This window comes from Rhamphochromis sp. 'chilingali', assembly GCF_963969265.1.
Source record: "Rhamphochromis sp. 'chilingali' genome assembly, chromosome: 2".
Classification (NCBI taxonomy): domain Eukaryota; kingdom Metazoa; phylum Chordata; class Actinopteri; order Cichliformes; family Cichlidae; genus Rhamphochromis; species Rhamphochromis sp. 'chilingali'.
In genome coordinates, this window is record NC_137930.1 from 9995714 (window position 1) to 10015214 (window position 19501).

Below are 19501 nucleotides of genomic sequence, written 5' to 3' on the forward strand. Positions count from 1 at the left end.
AGTCAGGGCAAGAAACCCCAACACATTTCCTCATTGTTCATAAATTACACAATTTCAATTGTTTAAGTCTGGATGAAGTAAACACCAATATCCAGTCTGGAATGTCCATTTTATAGTGCAAGCTTTCTGGAAACGTAAAGTTACAATTTAACTTATTTGAGGGTCTGCCATATTTACCCGAATCACAGACGAGGAGCCAAATGAAATGACAGAGAGGAGTTGGCAGAGGCAGAAAGACAACAGGAGTTCAGGAGACAAACTGAAGGTGAGGGAAACATTCACTACAGAGAGGCAGAGCTGGTGTTTCACCTCCACAGAATTATAGAAAAGGCTGGCTGGGGAAAATGCTCAGCTCTCATGTAGTGAAAAAATGCTCTTACAGCCAGTAAAAAGGAATTTTATGTGCTCGATTTTTGCTACGATCCCTCCAGAATGAACACAAAAAGGAAAGCTATCTATAACCCTCACATACAAATCAGTCTATGAATATACAGGATGAGTTAGTCAGCATATCCCTAAAGGAGATCTCCATTAAAGTCAGAAAAATGAGCATCCGAATTAGATCACATCTGTGCTTCAGTTAAAGCTTGATAACAATAAACGAGTTTGGAGAACTGTGTGTTGGAGGTCCTTCGGTAACCCTGTGTGTAATTCTTTTTACTAAATGGATTTTTTTTTCCCACTAAAAATGTGTATTGATATTGGAAAAACCCAGGTGAGTTTGCTGATGGAAAAATAGACTAGAAACTGATTAACTTTTATTGCAGCTGAACGAGCCCCCGTGAGTGATATCACCCCTACTCTCTGTTGGTTTGACTGCTGTATTTAAAAACTTAAGTGCTTCCTTTTTGAGGAGCGAGTAACAAGATCAGGAAAACAATCATTCTTCTCTGTATATATATATATATATATATATATATATATATATATATATATATATATATATATATATATATATATGTATATATGTGTGTGCGTGTGCGTGTGTGTGTGTGCCTTGTCTCCGTTTGATATCTACATCTTTGTCTCTGAAACACAAAAATCATTGTGTTCACATATCACATTTATAATATGATTAATTAGGAAGGTAGAGCAAATACGTGTTGGTGAACCCTGCTTTCTTCAACAGTAGTAAAGAATTTATGAATTATAAATAAAAACAAACATTGCCAGGATGATAAACAAAGACAGTAAGAGTGTCTGTCACCTGGTGAGCAAAGATTCCTGGTTCCCTAAAAAGCCCAAAACTGAATCAGCTGTTATTAAAAGATGCACAAATTTCACTTTCTCTATCATCTCTTTAGAAATGCAGAGTTTGTATGATTCAAAGAAACAGCTCCGCATTCATAACCATGCATCGCTAAATAGGCTAACAAAACTTTTTTAATTTTAATTTTTTAATTTGTAGTGTGAGCGAGTTGATGATGGATCAGCGTGAAACTTTTGGCTTTCTGTGTCTCTGTTAACAATTAATAATTAGTGAAAGAAGTGGGACTGTGATCCTGCAGGTCATAAAGACAAAGAGCGGAGCAAAGTTGTGCTGATTGAAAACGGATCGTATCAGAGGAGTCTGGTTCTTTAATAAAGCATTTAAAAGGAAATGGAAACCCCAGCCCCTAACCATATTTATTCTCTTCTGTAGCAATCAAAATGTGCTGCAGAGGAAATGAGTAAATGGCAACATGTTTGTTGTTTTCACTGCCATTTGCTCAGAGTAATAAAGCCAAATATAGTGTACCATTGATGGGACAGTGATGTACTGGTGTTTAAGATTGCTTCTCCATCTCCTGCCACCCTTTCAGTCCAATTTAAGCTATTTGTCAGAACACCAAGCTGTTGCCGGAGGCAAAGAGATGTATAGTCTCAAATGCAGTGCTGGGAAATAATTCCCTGCTCAGCTTTGGTCAATAATGTTGCATTTACACTGCAGAGTTATTGAAAAATCGCTGAAATCGGATTTGTTCATGCAACAGAACTTCTCATAACAGAGTTGAGAAGGTTTCTTTGTGTTTTGGAGTACCTCTGTATGTAAGAGTCTTTAAAGGCAGGTCTAAACCTGTTACATTTCCATAAACCACCCTGGGACATGTTGACAGCACTCACTGTGCTGTAGGATTTTATACAAACACGTCTTGTGTGATCTTCCTGTGTGTCCTCACATTTAGGATTTACTTAAATTTAATCTCCAGTTGCATCATCTTATCAGAGCTCCATGAAGATAGTTCTCAAATTGCTGCACCTTAGTGAGTCAGCCATTGAGGCCTCTTAATTGCTAATTCTGTCAGTTTAATTAAAGTTCAAAACTGGAGCAGCCTCTTTAAAAAATTCATGCATATCTGTGGATGAAGTCCTTCACGTAAAAAAGGAGCTGTGGGATGGTTGGAGTTTTTCTCTTTTAGTGTAAATTTGTCTCACTGTTTCTGTCAGTGGGTTCCTGCTGCTGTTTATTCTTAACATTTAAAAAATGATTAAAAATGTAATATTTGTTGGAGTTTCAGTTGTACTGAGCTTTTGAGCTTGTAGGGCAAAGTTTGCTTTTGACATTGATGTCCCAAACTAAATTACTGCATAAATAAATAGCCGAGAACGGAGATAGGAAAAACCTGAACCTTTTACTACTACTGTGAGCACATCCTATTATGCTGTCGGAGCATTTTACTACACGGGTTTAGTCCAGTTATATAAAAAAGTATATATGTAAAAATATATAAAGGTTGTTTTAGTAATTTAGTCTAAGCTGAAACATTACTATCCTGTTGGAAAAGGTCTTTCAATAGACTGTATATAAAAGATGGACACACTTGAGGTCTGCAAAGGAAGCCAGCGTGGCGAACCAACAGATTAAAAGACTGTTCCTTACCACGGGCAGTAAAAAGCACAACACCCCCTCTGCTCCCTAAGACTGTGGTACAAGAACTGAAAATACACTTTTACATATGTGACCCTCATCTCTTCTGTTACATTTGCATTTTGCACTGTTACCGTGGCAACTACACCAGAACCGCAAACCTCTCTGAAACTCTACAATGCAACCTGGCATGCACATCTCTCGAAATGTAACTATCTGTGTCCTCGACACGCCCACGTTATTGTGATTGGCCTGTTCAGTACCACTGATTCCTCCTGCATGTTCCTCCATCTGTTGGCCAGTAGGGGGTGAATCTGCTATTTGCAAAAAGAACTCGATTTATAGGTGAATCTATAAGAAAAATGTATTTTGTTTTCCTTGGTTTCCTTTGGCTTCACTGTTGTGAATGCAGATGGAGACATACTTATTTTTACTTCTTATATACTTCTATATTTGTTATTATACATCTTTGAAATCTGCTTGAAGTCTGTTGCTTGGGGAGCTGGTTAGGTTGGTGCATTGCAATGTAAATTCTCTGTGCATCAGTCCACATGGTCAAAAACACAGGCATGCACATGGACGTCCACAAGGACCCTTGTGCAATGTTGCTACAACATATATGTGCCGTGTCTCTTGAATTTTTCAGTCTCAGTCTGATTTCAAAACATAAAAAGCAACCAGAACAATATTCAGCTCTAGGCTTCATGGTAAGACTTCACAGACCCATGGTGGCTATGTCTATCTTTTATATACAGTGTATGAACTGTTCCAGAATGATAATTCAGCCATTTATAGTAAACAAGGGGTCGCTGAATGGACATGGGAAAGGAAAAGTGTGATTCATTTGCTATGACCTTCTCATTCAATGTCAACCCCGTTGAACCTCCAGGAGATTTCGGGATACTTTGTTACACAGCACTCCTCACTGCCATCATCAAAACACCAAATAAAGGGAATATCTTTGGGAGAATGATGTTTCATCCCTCAAGCAGAGTGCCAGAGACTTGGAAAATCAAGACGCACTTTATGTTGCATTTTTCTTTCATTTGTCACCCATCCATAAATCTGTTTGAAATGCCTCTCGGCTTCTATTCAACTCTGTAAGGTACATTTAACGAACTTGCCACTGGCAAGGTAGACAGACTCAATCAGCTATTACGCAGCTCTCTTTGGATCTTTTTTGTCTAATAAATTTCATTTATTTCCACCTCTCTTAAAGTTGGTGCACTGTTGTGGTCCCTTGAGGATTATGTGTTGTGCATCCACACATCTTAGCGTAACTCTTTAAAGTTGACCTGGCTTTGATTTTTTTTTTTTTTTGTAGAGAAGGAAAAGTAAACTTGCAACCTAAAGCCCCCTGTGTAAAACACACTCGCTGCGAGACAAGTGGATTCAATCTTCAACTAGGCAGAACTGTATGTTTTCCAGCTGTACTCATCTCTCTCACTCTCTATCTGTCTCTAATCTCATAATATATCTGATCCTGGGCCAGACAGAAACAACTGTTACCTGCAACCACTTAGAATAACAAGCAGCTCAAGCAGGCCTGCAGGGCCAAATCTATGACTCCTGGAGCATGAAATCCACTTGGCATGCAAGTGGGTTGTGTTTCTGACTGGAGAACATATTGGTCCCATACTGTAGGGCTCCAATGCAGGATGCCAAGGAGGAGCCCCAGAGGACTTCATAACTGAGCAAGCAGCAAATAAAAACCACTCCGGCATACTCTGACTTCAATTGAACTTCAGCTCAGAGCTCGTGTTGCTCCTGCACCCACAGAAGACACTGTGATGCATTTTTTCTAAATAAGAACATTATTCAAAATTAGTTAGCTTCAAAGTTAGCTCCATTTACAGCAAGTGTAATTTATGACTCCAATTACTTTGTAGTCTGAAAAACTAATTTCGGAACATTAGAACTACATCATCATCACCATCATTATATCTTAACTACTCACACCCAGCACTGTGTCTGCATTTAGTAAATAGGAAATGGGTGTTGTTCATCATGTAAAGCCCACATAAAAGTGGGGTTAACAGTAACTAGTTGTGGCACCTAGTCTTTTCATCGCTTTGTTTTCAAGTTTATCAAACAAGTCTTAGTTATTACATTTCTCTTATTAATCTCTTATCTTATTGCATTCAAGGAGACAGACTCACCCTGAAACCATCACATGCAAGCTCGTACTAACTAGATTTAGAAGGATACAGGATGAAGACGGATGATGCGAGGCTGCAGTATGCATCTGCTCAACTATGTATGTGTTTGCAGGGCTTGTGTATCTCTCGGTGAGTTTTGTGAGCTTTTTTTCAACTGAGAATCTAATTAATAGGCAGAGAATATGCATGAAACGGCACAGGCAATTTAGAGATATATTATCAAAAAGACTGTCGAGCCTCTGAACATGCAGTTAGAAATATTCGACCCCTGGCAGAGCAGAGGAAGAAGCAGTGAAAAGTCTATGGAATCGTGGAAGAAAAAGTACACAAAGTTTATATCTATTCACACTAATCCCATTTCATTGGGGGTATTTATATCCAAAACAACAACAGCAGCAGCAGAGGAGACAGTAGAAGGAGATAGTGGAGGCAGCCTGCCACGTGATAGGCCCTCCCTCTTAGAGACTCCTGGTTGATCTCTTCTTGGTTGGGTGAGCCGTTAGGGGACACCGAGGCCGCTGGGTGGGTGTTACGGTTGGAGCACATGTCATAAAGGTTTCCGGAGAACTGCATTTTCTTAGACTCCTGGCGGAGAGACTCCCAGACAGCTGCCGCTTCCTCAGGACAGCCAGCCATCGCCACGTTAGCGCAGTCATGGAACTCATCCCACGACCTGCAGAGAGGAGCGAGAGTAAGACGGAGACATCTGATTATTTGGCTTGTGGATCATGTTAATATTTCAGCGCGCAACACATTCAAAGCAGTTTTATCCATCTGTACAAACTATTGCACTAGATGCTGGATTTTTCCAGAAAGCTGTAACTTCATATGTAAACAAAACAGGAATTATTAAAGCATTTCCTTTGTAGAGAGGTGAGTGAGTCTATGGTTCAGACTAAACTTCAAATTTACTTTCCGCTCTAACGACTGCAGATTTTGAGTGCATAATCTATAGTTCATCACTTAGAAGCTGTTCAAAATGAAATACAATAACTACCAAATTGATTATCATGGCAGCACACACATTCATGGTGCCCAGGGGATGGGTCCCTTGATACCTCCTTGTATGCCCCTGGGAAATCAAGGATTTCCCCATTTAAGCGAAAAACTATAAAATCTGCATGCATGATTACTGTAGGACACATTTTTCTTTTCTTCAGCATCGCCAGTGACGTTCACCTTGATGTCTTCAGTGAAACGTCTCAAACACTTTTGTCAAAGTATTCATAACCCCCTCAGAGTGAACTGCAATATCTACAGTGAGTCTGAGACTTTAAATGTTTCTTTGGAAACCTCTTTTCTGCTTCTACCTGAGTTTTCCTGCCAAAGGACTTTGATAATAGTTTTATAATACTTTGAAAACTGGAGGCTAGACGTTTCTGACCCGGAGGTGACTCAAACACTGCATCATTACTCTGTTGCAGCATCGTCAGGACGCTTTAGAAACTTTTAAACTAGTTATGTGTAGTTAACCAGCAACACACACACTGACCTTGTATGAGAGGTGTTTCATGGGGCTTTTCAAACCAAATCCTCAAAATCATGTTATTTTACCCGTAGACCCTTATCTTTCTTTCTGTCACGGTTCTGGGTCGGTTCGACCCAGCATTTTGAGTTTCTGATGTTTTGGTTTATTTTTGCACTATGGGCTGCCCTTTGATACTCTTGTGCTTTGATCGTTATTGGATTTCTAGGTTTCTGTTTGTTCGTGTTTAAGGATTTGTTGCCTCATGTATAGTTTGGGTTCCATGCGTTATTTTCTGTCTGCCTCTCAGTGTTGAGTCTGTGTGTGATGGTTTCTGGTTTCCTGTTTTACTTTGAAAGTTCATGTCTCATGTCAGTGCGTTCAGTTTTACCTCTCCCCTGTCTTGTTAGCCTGATTTCTCCCAGCTGTGTCTCCCTCTTGTTGCCCATTCCCTGATTACTCCCCGGTGTATATAAGCCCTGTGTTTTCCTGTGCTCCCTGTTGCGTTGTACCTTCAACTTGCTGTGTGTTCATGATTTCCAGTCCTCCAGCACCTCAGTTTAGAGTTTTGTTTTGCTTTTGTGAGTCTTATTTTATGTAGACGTTTGTCCAGCAATAAGGCTGCGTTTTCAGTTTAAATCTTGTCTCCAAAGAGTCCTGCATTTTGGGTCCACCACTCCAGCCTGCCTGCCACACAGCCGACCATGACACTTTCCTTTTCTGCACTTGTGCATTAAATAGACTTTTTAAAAGCACAGAAAATATGTGACTTTTTCCATTCAAGTTTGACATTCAACCTCCTGTCACTGTGTCTTCACCTCATTGACTTCTTTTTTCACCTAAATCTAAGTCAGTTACACCTTGAGTATAAACAACCCAAATCAATAATTAATTGCCATTATTATTCTCAATGAAATGATATGAAAAGATTTTAAACAGGCAGTTCTGGTAAAGATTTGCTGACAGTGAAGCATTCGTCCTTTCACCGAGTAAATCAAATCCAGCCTGTTTGCTTGCTCCCTTGACTTCGTTCAGTTGTTGCCAAGAGACCATCTGCTGATCTTCGATGCTCTGAGAGCAAGGGTCACCCTACGGGTTAGACTGAAATGTGGAAAAACCTTCATTAGAGTGTGGAAGGTAAATGCGTGTTTGTTGAATCACTGCTGTGTTATACCCATCAACAAAACATGAATTTGACACACTTTCTTAGATCTATTTTAAAGCCAAATGAAAGGAAGCATTATTTACGATGAGAGGCAGGTGAGGAAGAAGTGACTTTAAGTAATCTTGCACAAAGATATTTTTTAAAGGATATCTTGCAGCGAAACACAAAATTAAACTTTATTCCAAACACTCTTGAGCTCCACATCCACAGCAAGTCTATTTGGCTGTAATTGGCTGCTAATTCTCCCTCTCATCGTGGCTGTGCTGCCTAAATTGTCTCTGAGGAGAGTTAACTACGAGAAGCGAGGCGCAGAGTTGGGGGAAAAAGTAGAAGCAGATGACTCTGTTCAAAGTCTGCCACAGAAGCACTCAAAAAACTCAAAAGTTTTCATAATTAATGCTGGCAAAACATCATGCGGCACTCCAACTTTCAAAAGACAAGAGCTACATTTAAACCCATTACTGGACAATACATACAAGGTATATTATTTAGATACTGCATCCACTGCGTCTTATTGAAACAAATATCATTTAATCTCGGGGGACTCAAACTTGGGAGTTTTGTAAAGCTACAGTGCTAAACACAACACCACTGTGCATGGCATAGCTAAAGCCAAGCTTTATCTATAGGACAGATAACCTCTATTATGATTCTATGGAGCCCTGCAAGGGACATGGGGAAAAAAGTTGAAGTTGAACTTTTGCAAGATCTCGCAAAACTTCGAACTGGTGAGTAACAGACGTCTCCGAAAACGTCGGAGCACTTTTGCAAATATGTGATGTCTTGATAAAAGTTTATTTTGTGACCCAGAAAGAGTAATATTAAAACTAAGTTTTGGGACATTGGGACAGCTTTCGTTGCCTGGCTCGTCACCTATCCCAGAATTCATAGCGCAGCCCAGCCAATTCCATTTTTCAACAATGGCAGCAGCTACTTAGTTTTAATATTATCATTTCTGGGTAATTTCTGACTCAGATGGATGGATGGATCTATCAAGCACTGGGAATGTCTCAGATTTCCAGGACAGTGTTGATGGCGGTGTTAAGCAGTGTGGTTTTTTAGTGCGTTAAATTGCCACTGCAGAATCGCAATCTGTTTCTAATGCATAGCTCCCTGAGTACCTCGAGTTTAAAAACACTCATTAATGATTTTTGAATCTTTTATTGATCTATTGTTGAATTGTAGATGATGAAACCCCAAAATTCACAGCATCCAGTTTGCCCACAGTGTTTGGCAGATTGGCGATCCTCTCCCCATTTTCACTTCTGGAGGACGCAGCCTCTCTAGGATGCTAATTTGTTTGACCAGGTGTTTTTTAAGCATTACACATCTTATCAAGTCTTTTGTTGCATCTATGTCAACCTATTAAATCAAATTGAATATCAAAATATCCTTCCACCCATCTACTTTCTCAACCTCGTAAATAAATAGGGTTGTGGAAATATGTTTATACAGAAAGAAAAAGAAAACTGTGCTCTCAAGTTATTTTAATTGCCACATTCCTCTGTCTGCTTGTTTTTTAGGCAGTGAGAAAATGACCCACATCAGAACATAGTTGTTCGCAGTGGGCAAAGGACAGGAACTGAACTGGAGTCACAGTGAAAATTTGTGGCCCCATTTGAAATGAAGAATCGATTCAAATTGAAAAGCGAATCAAACTAAAGTGTTTTCTGGCTCTTAAATTTCCACAAAATGTCAGCGCAGTTCATTTAGCCATATGCTTTATGGCTTTTTCCACGCTGCAGGAAAACACTATGGATGAGTCCACTGCTAAAAGAATTGATCAGCCGAATCTAATTCAAACAAATAGATAAATCATAATGAGACAGGATGTTCTCCTTTGTTGCAGTCTAACACTGTGATGCCCCGAGGGCTGACGTCGTTATTAATCTTGTGAAATGTAGCTGTAAATTTCACCGAAAGTGAACTCATGAAGCAGAAGCTCTAAACATAGAAACATCATTTTCTCCTTCTGGGTGACTTTTCTTACTGTATCAGTACAGGATGTCAGTTTGATGACATTTGCTGCTGATCAGAAGCACCTAGATACAAACGCACATACACGGTCCGAGACACACACATTTTTAAACTTCCTCTGACAGCTTCCAGCACGCTTCCGCCTTCTTTTCTGTCACACACAAGTATAATTCGTTTAAGCCGTCTTCAGAGAAGGGACCACCATTAAAGTAGCCATCATTACTGCAGGCTTTGCTTCCCTTAATGACTGTGTGTGTGTGTGTGTGTGTGTGTGTGTGTGTGTGTGTGTGTGTGTGTGTGTGTGTGTGTGTGTGTGTGTGTGTGTGTGTGTGTGTGTGTGTGTGTGTGTGTGTGTGTGTGTTGGCCTTTATCCAGGACTTAAGTGGACCACTTCCGACAAAAAGGGCTGCAGTAAGAGGACAACAGCTTTCCTGCTGCTGTGGGAGGAGCAGCTGATGGAGGAGGTGGAAAGGGCAACATCTGGCTATCGTTTGTGTGTATGTGGACAAAAAACAGTGAGTGCAGGAGTGTGTCTAGAAGATAACACGGGAAAGACAAAGTCAGGAAGGGAGGGCGTCCTGCGCAGGAGTGCAGCTTTTTTTCTTCTTTTTTTTGATTCGGGTGTGAGTTTGTGTATCTTTCCTTCAGTGTTTTGTGAACGTAAGAGTACGGGTCTCTGCACACAGTCACAGGTGGTGCAGAGACAGCACAAACGCAGCGAGGACACTGACAGACAAGCAGCTGCTTTCACAATAATAAAACCTCCTGAGAGTACGTCTGTTCTGCTGTTAGCATGCTGCTGCTGCTGACATCCAAAAATCTCCAAACACCAATTCTGAGTTGTTGTTTTTTTGTTGCTTTCTCTTTTCTATTTTGACCATCTGGGTGTTCACTAAGTTTCGTGGCTCTCTGTCACTGGTAACAATTACTGACATGCGAGGAAGCTGTATGTAACACTTTCGTCAAAACAGTGTTAGTTCAGGAGATTTGGGGAGGCAAAACAGTGCTAGGGAGGAGAACAGGAGAGACTGAGATATTAGAGAACACAAGCAACAAAAAGGTTCAAAAAGTAGCCCGGAGAGACAGTTTGTACCCTAAATGTAGTAAATCTGAGAAGAATTAGAGCACCGTTTGATACTCTCGAGGTTAGTAACCTACATAGAATCATGTGGAGTTCCAACTTTAAGACTACATGATGGTTTTACAGCTGTTACATTGATAATTATAAAAAATGAAAAAATTTAATGACTATAGCTGACACTGCTCAAGTTAATCTTTCAGTCATTAAATCAGTTTACACTTACAGCTTTTGGAGTTTTCCTCTTTTCACCTGTAGGGTTGAGTTGTAAGTGAAAGAGTCAATTTGTGATTGAAGTGAAGACTTTCAGTTTTCATTCAGTAGGTTTTGCAAAAAAGTTGCTTTAACTGTTTAGGAATTAAAGCCATTTTATATGTAGCCTCCTAATTTCAGAGGGGGACTACATATAGATTTCATTACATTTTTAAAAAAACCCAAAATAGTTGAAAATAGCCAGTTGAGACCCGTTCTTTCTTTATTTCATGACAAATGAAACAAACTATTTCTAAGGATAAGAAAAGCAACTTCACAACATCTCATCAAGTCAAGAACACTCTTGTTCAGGTATATCTATCACTTTAAACATCTACAACCAAGAAATGTTTTAATGAATGAATATACAGTCTTTATTGGACGGTGCAAAACTATGTTTACACTTAAAAGTCCAGATTAGACCTGGTCACAAAATATTGAAAATAACTTGTACAAGGAGAAAAGTATGGAAAAAGAGAAGCAGCTCATGATGTGAAGCAGATAACATTGATGTTATGGCATGGGCATGTATGGCTGCAAGTGAAACCGGTCACTAGTGGTCACTGATGATGTGAGTACTGATAGAAGTAGCAGGAAGTATACAGGGCAGTACTCTTTGCTCAGACTGTGACAAATGCTGCTAAACTGATTGCAGAGCGCTTCCCAGTGCAAATGGACAATAACTCAAAACATGCAGCCGAAGCAACCCAAAACTATCTCAATGCAAAAAAGTGGGTTGTTCTTCATTGTCCAAGTAAGTCACCTGATCTCAAACCCAACAGAGCATCGCTTTCAGACATTAAATAAAAAAACTAAATGTGCAGAGACCCACAAACAAGCAGGAACTGAAAGTGTCTGCAGTAAAGGCCTGTCTGAACATATTAAGAGAGGAAACACAGCATCTGATGATGTCAGTGGAAAAACTTTTCATAGCTGGTGTCTGATCTTCTTTTCTGTGCATCTTTGCTGACTTTATATTCCTTCTTGTCCTAACCCTTCAGGCTTAGAGGGAACAAGCTCTGCCCGGTGGTGGAGGGTCCTAATTATTCCAAGTTTGTGTTCCAGAGGGTGGTGGGAGTCAAAGAGGAGGTACTGGGCCGTGTGTGTGTGGGCTTCCGGTAAACTTCGATGTTGAGTTTGCCGTTCTCTTCAATGTGCATGGCGCAGTCCAGGAAAGGCAAACAGTTGTCCTTTGTGTCTTCCCTGGTGAACTTGATGTTTTTATCCACAGTGTTAATGTGCGCAGTGAAGGATTCCACTTCTTGTGTTTTGATTTTGACCCAGGTGTCGTCCACATATCTGTACCAGTGGCTGGGTACTCTTCCTTTGAAAAAGCCAAGAGCCTTTCTTTCCACTTCCTCCATGTAAAGGTTGGCTACAATAGGTGACACGGGGGAGCCCATGGCACAGCCATGTTTTTGTCTGTAAAAGCCTTCGTTGTACTTGAAATATGTAGTGGTGAGGCAGAGGTCTAACAGTGTGCAGATCTGATTGGGTGTGAAGTTGGTCCTGTCCTCCAAGGAGCTGTCTTCTTGTAGTCGATCAACATTGAAGTTTACCGGAAGCTCACACACACGGACCAGTACCTCCTCTTTGACTCCCATCACACAAACTTGGAGTAATTAGGACCCTACACCACCGGGCAGAACATGTTCCCTCTAAGCCTGAAGGGAAAAAGAAGGAACACACACATGTAAAGGAAGCACTTAAAACATGCGGCTATCCTAACTGGGCATTTATAAAGTCAGCAAAGAAGCACAGAAAAGAAGACCAGACACCAGCGAGGGAGGATAAGAAGGACAGACGCAACAACATTGTCATCCCCTATGTAGCCGGTGTATCAGAAAAACTCAGGAGAGTTTTCTCCAAGCACAACATCCCAGTGTACTTCAGACCCAGCAACACACTCAGACAAAAATTGGTTCACCCAAAAGACAAAACTCCTAAACACAAACTTAACAATGTGGTGTATGCTGTACAGTGCAGCGAGGAATGCCCAGACCTCGACATTGGAGAGACCAAACAGCCACTTCACAAGCGTATGGCACAACATAGAAGAGCCACCTCCACAGGACAAGACTCAGCAGTCCATCTGCATCTAAAGGACAAAGGACACTCTTTCGAGGATGCCAATGTTCACATTTTGGACAGAGAGGACAGAAAGAGGAAAGAGGAGTGAAAGAAGCCATTTATGTCCACTGTGAGCGACCATCTTTGAACAGAGGCGGTGGCTTACAACACCAACTCTCTGCCATCTATAATCCAGTTTTGAGATCCCTCCCCAGACGCCTTAACGTCCACTCACATCCTGGGCCATCTGACCTCAGGAAATCACATGATAGGGTGGGGCCAGGTTTCACAATGAGCTCAACCGAAACCCTGGCTGATTGTGACCCACACCCGCTTTCACACCTTGGCTCATATGATTAGGCAGAGGATCATCAGGGGGTCCTTTTGGGACTCTCCACCATTTGACCTTAGAACTGAAGAAGCTTCTCGGGTGAGAGGTGAAACGTCTTCAAGCAACTTAAAGAAGTCCAGACGCTTTTCTTTGCAAGCTCCTTAGACTACGCTGACCTTGATGACTGAGAACCTTCACAGACATATTTCTGCATAGCTTTTTTTAAATTTCACATTTCTGTATAGTTTTCATATTTATATCCTGTTCATAGCCTGTACATAGCTTGTACACCCACTCCAGCCTGTACATACTTATAGTTATAGCAGATTCATAACATACCTTCATACCGTATACATTGTAACATACCCATAATAGACTCATATTTTGTACCCTCATACCTATAACAGACCCATTTCTGTAATATATCTATATTTCTATATTATTGCCAATATATATCTATATCATGGCTAAAGCACTTCTGGATGGATGCTAACTGCATTTCGTTGCCTTGTACTTGTGACATGTGCAATGACAATAAAGTTTAATTCTATTCTAATTCTATTCTATTCTATAACGTTATAGCGTCCCACTCTGTGGCAGATGGGATAAGTGGTGGTTAACAAGGGGTTAAACACATGGGACTCTCCACCAGTTGTTTTACACTGAAGAAGCCTCTTGGATGAGTGTTGAAACATCTTCATGAACAAAAAAGAAATTCAGTTGCTTTCTTTTCAAGCATTTGAGACTATCATGAACTGGATCACAGACACACAGCCCATCGATTTGTAATGTAAAAACATATGTAAAAACGATTTTGTCTACATCATTTGGTAGCATCCTGCAGACACTGGAGAAAGCAGAGTGATTACTGGGTCTAAAGCTGTGGTTTTAAAGGTAAAAATGAAATAATAATGATAATAATAAATAAAAATTACTGTTGGAGCCTCTCGGCTTCACTAAGTTGAGATATTTAAAAAGAAGCAAATGAATGAAAACAAGTCAGCTACTTTTGAGGAAGACTGCAAAAAATGTTTCATATTAAAACCATCAGACTTCACCTTCACCGGCCTCCATTAGTGTAACCAGGTTGACGCGCTTCATGAAGGCTTCCTTTGCCTTGCTGAAAAGAAAAAGAAATCCTTTTTTCCCTTTGCACAAGAGTTGGTCTATATTTTGCATCTGCAGTATTCATGTAAAGGTTTAAACATGAAATGACTATTTTTATACATGTTCTGTTGCCTAACATGTTGAACTCGTGAGCAGCAGAGGATTTTTATGCATCTGTGGTGGTACTGTTTAATATTTGGCAGCTTTTTATGGGAAAATGAAAAAGTAAAGCACAAAAGCCTCCCTTCTTGTCACTTTAAATGACTTCTAAATCTCTAAGATAACCAGTAAGAGATGCTGAACTCGGGAATATTATGGCCTCTTTGTTTGGCAGCAGTTTCAATCCTAACTGCTGCATCCCAAATGAGCTGTAGAGCTGAAAGTGACTTTAAACTAAGGTAGGAATAGGAATAGAGAGCACTGCGATGAGATGCAATGAAAGCATGAATGGCCTTATCTAAATCTGTAGAGAATAGAAATATAAAAGCAAATAGCAAGGCTGCAGTGAAAGAGGAGAGGGTTTTCTGATAACACCCGTTTTAGGGATCGGTAGACTCCAGCTTTTGTTTGTGTAACCGTAACCAAGGAAACAAATGTTGGATTTTACCTTGCTGTTTTTTCACACTTCACAAATACTTCAGCTAAAAGAGGAGAACCAGGAGTTCTCTAAGCTTTATTCTAAAAGTGCATCCTGTCATTCATCTTCTCTTAAGATACTCTTAAGGTTTTAATCACTGCCTATATGTTATCTTTTAGACATTCAGTGGTGTTAAAAAGTGTTTGACTGCTTCCAGATTTCTTATTTTTTTGTATTTTTCTCACACTTTATCAGTAATTGAGATTGCTCAGTCTGGAAAAGGTTCTAAAGCCATTTCTAAAGCTGTAGATCTCCAGCGTACCACAGTGTGAGCCATTATCCACAAATGGCGAAAACATGAAACAGTGGTGAACCTTCCCAGGAGCGGCCGGCTGACCAAAATTACCCCAAGAGTGCGAGATCGACTCATTCAAGAGGTCACAAAAGAACCCAGAACAACATCCAAAGAACTGCAGGCCTCACTTGCCTCAGTTAAGGTCAGCGTTCACGACTCCACATTAACTGGGCAAACATGGTCTGCATGGCGGGGTTCCAAGATGAAAACCACTGCTGAGCAAAAGGAACAAAAAGGCTCGTCTCAGTTTAGCCAGAAAACATTTTGAAGATCCCTAAGACATTTAGGAAAATTTGTGGACTGATGAGAAAAAACTTAAACTTTTTGGAAGTTGTGTGTCCCATTGCATCTAGTGTAAAAGTAACAGCATTTCTGAAAAGGAACATCATACCACCAGTAAAACAGGGTGGTGGTAGTGTGATGGTCTGGAGCTGTTTTGCTGCCTCAGGACCTGGAAGACTTACCGTGGTAAACTGAACCATGAATTCTGTTGTCTGCCAAAACATCCTGAAAGAGAATATCTGGCCATCTGTGTGACCTCAACCTGAAGCGCACTTGGGTCTTGGAAGAGGTCAGTGATCCAAAACACTCCAAGTCCACCTCTAAATGGCTTAAGAAAAACAAAATGAAGGCTTTGGAGTGGCCTAGTCAAAGTCCTGACCTGAATCTGATTGAGATGCTGTGGCATGACCTTAAAAAGGCGGTTTATCATGGGAAACCCTCCAATGTGGCTGAATTAAAACAATTCTGCGAAGATGAGTGGGCCAAAATTCCTCCACAGTGCTGTGAAAGATTCATTGCCAGTTATCACAAATGCTTGATTGCAGGTTTTGTTACTATGGGTGTCCCAACCAGTTATTAGGTTTAGGGGACAATCACTTTTTCACACAGGGCCATGTAGATCTGTTTTTTTCTTCTTAATCATAAACACCGTCATTTAGAAACTGCACATCTTTGTTAAATATTTTACATTTATTTGATTATCTGAAACATTAAAGTGTGACAAACATACAAAAAAATTGGAAATCTAGAAGGGGGCAAACGTTTTTTTCCACCACTGTACATGGAAATGCAGCACAGGTAAAAACAGACTTTATATAAAATGCGTATTTGGCGTGATCACCTTTTTTCTTCAACACAGCCTGAACTATCTTCACCAAGCTTTCTAGTAATTTCTTTAAGTAGTCTTCATCATTTCTGTTGAAGCTTCAGAAAAAGGTAGATGGATCAACTGAAGGACCAGATCATCTCTCAGGTCTCGTGTCAGGTCTTTGCTAGATTTCTTCCTATTTCTTAAGGACATGACTTTCAAATACTGTTCATTTGCTGTAATCAGCTTTTTAGGCCTGACACTTCTTCTTTTTGTCCACTTGCCGCAATTCCTCTTTTTTTAAGGACATAGTGCACACCATGCCGAGATATGTTTCTTAGCTAACAGCTGTTTGGGAATCATCAAGAACTAGTGCCCAAGATCCTGCAAGAAAGTCTGGCTCCTTGGAGAGGTGGCTCAAAACTTTTGCACAGTACTGTATATTTTACATGTATACTTAATAAATGAATTTTACTTTGTAATAGTGGAATATGTACATTATGTGAGAGCGCATACAGTTTTAATGTTGAGAGTCAATGTTCAGATCTAAGGGGATGAAAAATGGAGGTTGTACAAGAAACACATTTGGTCTTTAAAACCAAATTTCAGCTTCATATTTAAAAGCAAAGAGTTTGGAGATTCAGAATTTGCAAACCATTCCATGTCAACAAAAACAATTATTACTTATTTAGTGTGTGCACAAAGCAAATTGTAGCTTTTTGATTTCCCAACAGGCACACCTGGTATGCTGTTCTTTGTTTTTTTAAAAAGTGATTGCTTCTAAGCTTTTAGTCTTTATTAGTAATTTGTCAAAGGCTTAAACTTTCCTAGATGCAAATCTTGTATTTTTTTGAACTTTCAGACTTCAGCAAAAACTACATAGACATGAAGACAAAAGAAAAAGACATATCCTTTTTAGCTCCCATGGATGGATTCATACCTAACCTTTGTAGACAAGGCCATAGCAGAGATGAAGAATAACTGAAGCACCTCTCAACATCTCTCAAAAGACAGATTTTTCCATTTTTTGAAGTACTTCAATTACCTTTACAACTGTACTTTCTCCAAGGATAACATTCTGCAAGGGGAATAAATGAAGCCTTGATCTATTCAGCCTTAAGTTACTCAAATGAAAACACATTTAGTCCAAAAATACTAGAGCTGGCCTGGGCTCAAGGTCTACGTTTGCTAAAACCCACAAATTCACGAGTTCACAATGCCATGATTCACACTTGGTCAAGCCATTAATAAAATTTCAATTGGTAATATTCTACGATACAGCCTCCAATCGCAAAATCAATTTTCAGGAAAAGTTTACTTAATTTTAAAAAAGAAGAAAAAGGGTTAAAGACCAGTTTAAATCACACATTCTCACATAACTTGGGCAGCACATTGGTGCAGAGGTTAGCACTGAGAGTGAATGGATGACAGACTGGCACCCAGTCCAGGGTGTACTCTGCCTCTCGCTCTGTGACTGGATGGATGAATGGGTGGATGGATGGAGCGATTCTCACAGTCTTTCAGTCTTATTCTTTCAAAATGAAACTTAACGTCTGACATATTTTGTATACTCCGCTATGAAGCCTGATGCTACAGATGTTGATACTCTCCCTCAAAATAGGTGTAAAAATTGGCATGTGTATCAGATATATGTAAAATTTACAATTTGAAATTGTAATAGAAATTATATTCTTTAACCACTGACAAAGTAAGTAGTAAAAAGGAATAGGAGATACAAAGTAAAGCGATACCCATTGTTCATGTGTTCCCTTCAAAGCTTTAGCAAAAGGTTACATTTTAATTCTATTGAGAATAAATTCTCAGTATGTTTACCCCCAAACATTTCCTTTTCACCTCGCCTTCTCTCAATCCGCACTGAATGATTGCGAGTGCAAAATGCCTATTGTGAATATGAGGAATAAAAGCAGTACTGTACTCCTGGGAGAACCCTGACAATGGAGCAGCCTTGGCCTAGATGCAAATCATATCCCCTCTTTCAGACTGCACTGTAGCATACATGTGTGTGCGCGCTGTGACGGTGTGCATTTTTGAAAACGTGTGCACTGTTGAATGGGCACGTGATTGTGGATCTTCAGAGGGGCACAATCTCCTCATTAGGTGGCTCTGATTGAAGCGCTAAAGCCATGTTCCTGAGTGCGGAGAAGGAGGGAAAACGTAAGAGGGGAAAAACAGAACAGAGAAGTAGGTGGAAGGTGGTGAGAGAAGGCAAGAAGGAGGAGGGGAACGAGAGGGAAAAAGGGGAGGAAGAAAGAGGGGAGGTGAGAGAAGTAGAAAGAGAGAGAACAAAGAAGTGAGGTGAGGACACAGAGAGGGGGGGAAGTGTGTATGTGGACAAGAGGATTTTGTGTTTGCATGAGCTCTTGTGTGCCTGCATTAGGCAACAGTCGCACTAAGGTGGCTGGGTTGCAGGATTAGTAGTTTAATTGGTACCTTAAGGAATAGAAGAGACTTAACAACAGTGTAGTGGTATCAGGGGTGGGCTGCAGGGCTGTGGTGACGCACGCGCGCACACACACACACACACACACACACACACACACACACACACACACACACACACACACACACACACACACACACACACATGCACAAATGATTATTTCTCTTGAATAATCCCCCTTACCCCGATTTAAATCAGACGTTACTGTTAAACCAAACTCTCTCTTTCAAATTCATAAAAGTAAGAATGGATTATCATTAAAACACCTAAACATGAGAAGAAGAGCAAGAACGGGCAGGTTAAAGTAAGGAAGGGAAGAAATGGGAAAAAGGTACAAGGTGAACCAAAAAAAAAAAGCAGAAAGTTAAGAGTGTAAAGCTGGATGTTCTGTGAAGCTGTACTTAAGGTGCCACAATGCCTAATCAGAACTGCTGATCAGAAACCTTTTTTCTCCACCACCTTCTGATGACAGAGTTGAGGTCTGCAGCCGAACATTTCTTCAACTTTTCAAAAACCGACAATCTGACACTCTCACCCACTTCATGCTTTTATTGGCCAGCTGTGTG

The 19501-nt window shown here is 40.2% G+C and overlaps 1 protein-coding gene across 1 annotated transcript in view; it reads right to left on the reverse strand.

Moving 5' to 3' along the window:
- Positions 1-971: 971 nt before the first annotated feature.
- Positions 972-19501, reverse strand: part of nrn1la (neuritin 1-like a) — a 114743-nt gene continuing 96213 nt past the window's right edge. Inside the window, exon 3 of the mRNA XM_080862614.1 lies at positions 972-5680. Within this exon, the coding sequence (XP_080718740.1) occupies positions 5380-5680 (301 nt within the window). The 3' untranslated portion in view covers positions 972-5379. The remainder of the gene's footprint in view (positions 5681-19501) is intronic.